Source organism: Thermobia domestica, chromosome 5 (assembly GCF_964235325.1).
Source record: "Thermobia domestica chromosome 5, izTheDome1.hap1.1, whole genome shotgun sequence".
NCBI classification, from domain to species: Eukaryota; Metazoa; Arthropoda; class Insecta; order Zygentoma; family Lepismatidae; genus Thermobia; species Thermobia domestica.
In genome coordinates this window covers 5,590,593-5,597,718 of record NC_137458.1, presented here as the reverse complement: position 1 = coordinate 5,597,718, position 7,126 = coordinate 5,590,593, and the positions used below count along the sequence as shown (strand labels likewise).

General features: G+C 36.3%; 1 protein-coding gene across 2 annotated transcripts in view; it reads right to left on the bottom strand.

The window, feature by feature from the left end:
- Nucleotides 1-252: 252 nt before the first annotated feature.
- Nucleotides 253-7,126, bottom strand: part of mh (DNA-dependent metalloprotease SPRTN) — a 54,513-nt gene continuing 47,639 nt past the window's right edge. For both annotated transcript variants that reach the window (XM_081758148.1, XM_081758149.1), the window contains exon 6: nucleotides 253-6,551. In XM_081758148.1, coding sequence (XP_081614274.1) covers nucleotides 5,188-6,551 — 1,364 coding nt within the window. In that variant the 3' untranslated portion in view covers nucleotides 253-5,187. The remainder of the gene's footprint in view (nucleotides 6,552-7,126) is intronic.

Genomic DNA, 7,126 nt, shown 5'->3' with positions numbered 1-7,126 from the left:
ATTTTCTATTATTGCGATTATTTAGTTGAGAATTATTAAGTTCGCTGAAAGAGAATTTGCATAGAATGTCTATTATTCAACACTTCTCAGCCACTTCCTGTCCCCACCCATCGTATTTCACTCCAACGGACGCAAACAGGAAACAAAGTACTTCTTCAAATCTTGATTTTTTTCTTTCTTTCTTTAAACAGTTAACATAATGAACAAGTTCTCATTAACAATCAAAAAAACAAAGTAAAAAGCATAACAAACTTCTCGGTAAGACTTCTTTATTAATTTTAATTTAAAAAGAAGACAACTTGCAATTTAAAAACACAAACTTGGAGAACTGAACTTTAAAGCAACTAATTTTTTATACAGATATAACATCATTATAAAATTCATTACCAAAGGCACTCAATGCAACGAAGAAGTTCACTAGTAAATTTATTTCTGAAGCATTTGTCTAGACAAAAACAAAATAAAGCACAATATTACATGATAAATTAGGCATATAACCAACCAACTACTTTTAGTTTTCCAGCAAATGTCAAGGCCAAAGATCATGTTGCATATACGAAAATGGATTTTTTTAAGTTTCTTTGGAATTAATAGTAAGTTCTGCACTTTTTTTCTTCAGTAATAATAAAAAAAAAGCCCAAGACAAGAACGTGTTAAGTAACATTTCTTAACTTCTGCAAGACAGCAATTTCAAACTAGCTACTTTTTCTCTGTACCATTTTTTCTCTCGAAACCTTTCCCCGTTGTTAGAACTTATTATATATATACAGTACAATATAAGAAGCTTCTAAAAATAGAACGCTTTAATTTAAATTTACAATGCTTTAATATAAATTTAATATCAATTTTTACAATGCTGTAATATAGATTTGTTATCTTAAAATGCAAAAAAATCGAAGCTGAAAGAAAAGTTTTAAGGAGTTCTTCCTTCGGATCCTTAACCTATTACATTAGAGTCCCGAAAACTCGGCCTAAATGAAATGAAATCTTATAAGTTTTACGTCCCACGGTTATGCCGGTTAGGCTAAAGGAGACGGTGATGATGAGAGATGAGTGAAATGGCGGAATGAAGAAAGTAGGAGGAAACGGGAGAACCCCGAGAAAACCCACGAGCATGGTGTTTGTCCACCACAAAGTCCACATGACGCGAGCTGGGATCGAACCAGGGACCCCAAGCACCGGAGGTGAACGCTCTACCACTGAGCCACCGCGCCCCCTGCATCGGTGTTTGTCCACCACAAAGATCACTTGGCGCGACCTAGGATCGAACCAGGAACCCAATGCACCAGAAGTGAACGCTTTACCAATGAGCCACCACAGCTCTGAAAACTCAGCCTAATGTGGACCAAAAGATGGAAGAGTTTGTGAAAATGCCGAGTTATTAGGAATGGGGTTAAAAAAGACTAAGTACGAGTGTTTCCTCAGAAAATACAGTACTTGTTGTATTGATTGCTTGAGAGAATAAACTGCCCAAACTTAAACAAAGGAAAAGCACATACTTTATTAAGGCATAGAACCTTTACTAAACATGAAAATGAAAGTTTCTGAATATACACTGTACAGTAATTTAGTTGATCAGACTGACCTCAGAAAAATATTTGAACGGGTCTGCGCGCTTTTTTTTTTTTTTTTTTTTCACCCTGCCAGGGTATGGTCGAGTTACCGGGACCGTGGGTTATCGAGTGCAGAGTTTGAGAGACTCTACTGTCTTTAATTTAATATTTTACATACTGTAAGCACAAAACCATTTTTCCCTTTCAAAATCATCATACTGTTCACTATTATTGTATTAACATAAATTCATAAAAAGTAATAAAACTTAAATAGAAAACCAAATAAGCTTACAAAAGAAGTTTTTTTTTAACAAACCTGTACTTGCACTAAATAGTGAATACACATTTAAAAATCTGTAAAACTAAGTACATGTTACACATAAATAATTCAAAAGGTTAAAAGGTTTATCGATTTGTTTACAATTATTTTCGCAAGAATGCAAGATGTTTCTAAAGCTAAGGCACTAATGAACGTCTAAAATTTTAATGTAAATTCGTCTGACACCATAAAAATTATTCTCCTGTTAATACGAGGATAAGTCAAAAATTAAACGCAATGTAACTTTAACTTTTCTTACATTGTTCATACTGACCTCACTCCTCGTTTATTTTATTGTTATGCTGTTATGGTCATGCTATAAAACTTTGATCCTAATTCCTCCATTTGTCTTACTTTTGTTGCAGATAGATTATGGCCGCTCCATTAGAAATTTGCACCAAAGAAGAACAACGAACAGAGATTCGGATTTTGTGGTCGGAGGGTGTATCAGGGGCCTCAATCCATCAAAGACTTTCGGCACAATAGTCAATAGTCTGTCGTCTGTCTAACAGAACCATGTCACGTGCATGCTCAATGTTGTCATCATTTGTGGCCTTCCTGGTCGTCCGGCTCCTTCCTCGTGCGTAACACTTGTGCGACCATTTTTGAATTTTTCAATCCATTCATAGACACTCCGTTGCGGCAACACACTGTTCCCGTATTGTGCCGACAGTCTTTGATGGATTGAGGCCCCTGATACCCTTCCGACCACAAAAACCGGATCACTGATCGTTGTTCCTCTTTGCTCCAAACTTCTAATGGAAAGGTCATGATCTATCTGCAACAAAAAGAAGACAAATGGATCAAACTTTCATAACATGTCCACAACACCATAACAATAAAATAAACGAGGACAGAGGTCAGCATGAACAATGTAAGAAAAGTTATGTCAAAATTTCGGATAATGTTTGACTTACCCTCGTATATAATCATTATTATTATTATTATTATTATTATTATTATTATTATTATTATTATTAATTACTTTAATAATATTCAAAAGGAACTATCGAAAAATAATCGAAGATTCTACATTTTCATTAGTTTAAGAAAGTAAGATGTCAATCATTTTATTCAATCTCTCTATAAACAGTTAAACAATATACAGGATATTTCGAGCACCTTCCTTTGTAAGCATATAATTCCTAAACACATAATCACTCTAAAAGTTCTATGCAACAGCACACTTATTTTGGAAATGTCCCGTATTTAATTTTACACACAGTGTTAAATACAATAATAAACCATTCTATTTACAGAAAAAAAAAATATACAACACACAAGAAATGTACGCATATCATCGTCATGATCAAAGACGCAAGTGGCAAGTAAATATTATAATAAAATATATATACTGTATAAATCTTTAACGCGGAGTAAACAATAGTAAACACTGTACATATATATACACACACACGCGTACACGGTAGGCAGAAAGAGTACCGATTGAAAATTGTTTTTAAGTTTTGTAAATATAAATGGATTTTCATGAAGTAAAATGTATTTTAATTATAAAAGTGGTAACGTTTATCTTTCTAGTCGCGGAGTATAAACTAAAAGCAGTGCAAATGTTTAACACCGTGCGAGTGCGCTCAGCTAGCTTCACAGTATGAAGTGTGATGTACAGTGATATTGGTGAAGTGTACAAGGATCCAGCTGCTAAGTACTCCCAGCAGTGGCCTCTGTTTTCTGTCCGTTCTTCTGAGGGACAAAGTACTTTTCAACGCTGTAATATGACGTATGGCCTACTGTGTCCACCTGGGATAGCATCCATGAGCTCATATTTTTATGAAAAGTCATATTACGCCTCATTCTGCTTTCGACTTCCGTGGCTAGTTTGACAAACATTTTCCCGGATGTTGGTTAAATCGTCATGGTGGTTATGAATGGCCTGCATAGACTTCTGGCTTTACTCCTTCCAAATTCTATCTATAGGCTGGGTAAGGAAAACGTTTCTTGCTCCAGACCACAAACTTCAGCTTAACTGGAGCAAGCATTCGGTATTTACCCACCACCATATCACCGGACCTCCTGTTTAAGTAAGTAGCTGATTTTCACTAACGTTTGCAAATAATCATGGACAATGCAGATATCTACGGAAAACTTCAATTTCGAATACAAGCAGTATGGATCAGAGATCCCCTATCAACAGCAGTTTCACCGTAAATCAATTAATTTTATTTAAATAGTTGTAAGTAAAACTTGGAATTTAACGTGCAACTTTGTTCTATTAAAATGCCCAAAACGTCTTACGAAGAAAACATCAAATTAACACCCTCTACCTGTATTTTGGTTGTACCTTTTTTCAATGAATGCACCTGTTGTAAATTTTCTTAATGTCATCCCGTTTTGCACTTAAAACTTTTTGGTCCTTTCTCCGCATTTTATTCCTAGAATAATTCAACCAAGAACACCGAGCATGTGTGGCATCATATTCCCTCGCTTCAATGCACTCCCGTTAAGTGAAAGCTAAATAGAGAGGTAGCAACATCAAACTTACCAATCACAGCTATCACCAATCAATATTGTTGCATCTTTTATACGTTCTACAAATATTTACTTAGTGACCGGATGGATTGAGCCGTGAACCTACAGCCTAACGCAGGATCTGAACATTACATCTCAGCTGAAATCGAACATATATATAAGTTAAATGTTATAAATGTTATCTGTTTTAACAACTTTCTGGGCTTGCGACTTTAATAACGTTGTGCTCTGAGACTTGTTTCAAGCACATACATAGGTGAATTTTGAGTTCTTATCTATAATGTAATTAGTTTTGGTACTGTTTACGTACACTCATGTCCAAAATTATTGTCGCATGTCTATAAATATGTTGTGATAGGAATATAATTTGATAACGAATCGCCAAATTTCATGTCAAAACAGCAGTAAATAAGAACAATAAAACGAAAATAAAACTTTCTTGTATATTTACCAACATTTTGTTTTACTCATTCTAATTTTGGTATTTATAATTCTTTTCCTATGAAATTTACTACAAATATACATTTCCCGATTATACAAATAGTATCAGTATTAAAAGTACCCTGCAAAATCATTATCAAATTATATTGTTACAAGAAGACAGTTATAGATATGCGACAATCATTTTGGACATGAGTGTGCATATTTATATTTGATTTTATTTACATGATCTTTTTCCGAAAATTTGCACCTTTTTATTCAAAATTTTGTACAAAATTCTTAGCTCTACTTGTAAACAATTTTCAATGGTCACTTTCTGTCCACAGCCTGCATAAACTGAGACTAATATAAATTACTCCCTAGAGAGTATTTTATTAACGAGATTCATCACAGTGATTGTAAACAAGCGTCCAAATGTGCGTTCATCATATCTTCTTTTACTTTAACATCACAACACGGACAATGGAAAAATCCAGCTTCGCCATTGAACGAAAGTGTCGTGGCTTCACTATCCACATCACTTACATCCTCCACTTTCACTGGATTCACTTTTGGGGGAGACGATGAATCTACGCAATCATCCAAATGATCATTTAAAGCACACGCTTCGATCTCAATACCACACACTGGGCACAATACGTTCCTATCGTCTGGTAGCTCGAAGCCATCGCCATCTGCAAGTAACATTTCAACATCATTTTCGGTTATTCCCTCTTCCCTGGCTTCAACAGGAACGTCGGCAACGTAATCACGTAGTAAACTAGAACTGACTTGTCTTTCCAATTGAGGTGGATGCGAATCCGAATCATCATCATCTTTTACAACTGTTGCCGATACAGGTTTCTCACTAGGCTTTTTCTCTACTTCTCCCGCCGTTTTCTTTTCCAAAGCTTTATAATATCGGTCCACGTATTTACCTATCTTGATTTTCTGAGGACTTTTGCTTTGGTAACTGGTACTTGGTTTCGAAGCACTATCATTTTTATTAGTTTTCACACTATCGCCACTACTTTTGTTATTTTTGGTATCAGCATCATCTAAATTTAGGTTTCTTTTCGCACTACTTGACGTGGATAGTTCAGAGGGCGAAGGAGTCCCGTCGATTATATTCAGGTATCGCTGCACGTATTTATCAATTCGAATCTTTTCAGGGGTTTTACTTTTATAGTTCCGATCGGGTGTGAACGTTACTGTACGTTTTGGAGAAAGAACACCAGGTGTCTCTCCAATTCCGCTGCCTAACACATGACCTTTACCGGAAAACGGAACAAAGCCACTAGAAGTACCGGCTTTCGAGGCAGTTGCATTGTCTGTGTGCTGTTCTTTTGTACTTTGATTGTTGCGCGCAGTCACTACAATAGTCCCGCCGCCCCTATTCGCTAGAGCACCCCCACGTACTCCGCTGCCGCCACCTGCGAAACTTCCTGTCCTTTGATCTTTCGAAAATGATCCAAATTTCGATCCACTATTGGAAACACTACCTGATACATTTCCTGTTTTCTGATTTGACCCCGAATTCTTAGAACTACCAAGAGAGGCTCTCGGCTTGTTTGATTGTGATCCATCACTTTTTATTCTCACTTTTGGCCCTACTGCACCGTCTTCGCTTCCAGTCGAATGCTGGCGTTTCACTGCACCATTAACAGACTTTTTCTTTCCCTTGTCGTCGCCTCCTCCAAGCCTAAAGCCATTGCCACCGAAAAAAGTTCGAATATCCTTCACACCTGCTGCTGGTTGTTTCTTCAGTCTCTCTACAAAGAAAGAAAAAGATCAATATTAATTATATAAGTACTCAAATAGAATCACTTAACAACATAACAAAGAATATGCAATGACAAACTATTCTAATCAACTTTCGTGAGGATCTTCCACTAAATGGGGAAGCCACAAAATGGGAAATAACTTGTTTTTCATTGTTTGACAATGGATTTCTGTTCGACTTCATCACATTTTTCTCTGTTCTATGTTTCTGACGATGACCTATCCACGAGCGAAAGGATTAGAATAAGGTGTTAGTCTTTAGACCAAACAAATCCTATCAAAAGACATACGAAAATCAAAATGGTCGGTATTTATATGATTAACTAGGGAGAAACTGGCAGTAGCGTACACAGAATATGGTGGCAACAAAATTTATGGGAAAGAATTCCCTGACTTTTCCCAATTTTTCCTGGTACGTAATTAGCCACACAGACTTTCCCATGTTCATGAAAAACCAAGACCAAGAAGACGTGGCAATGATCATACATAAGCACTGGCGCAAATCCCGGGGGGATGAGGAGGACAATCTTGGAACTGAGGGGGACTGTCCCCTCAATAATCTGAC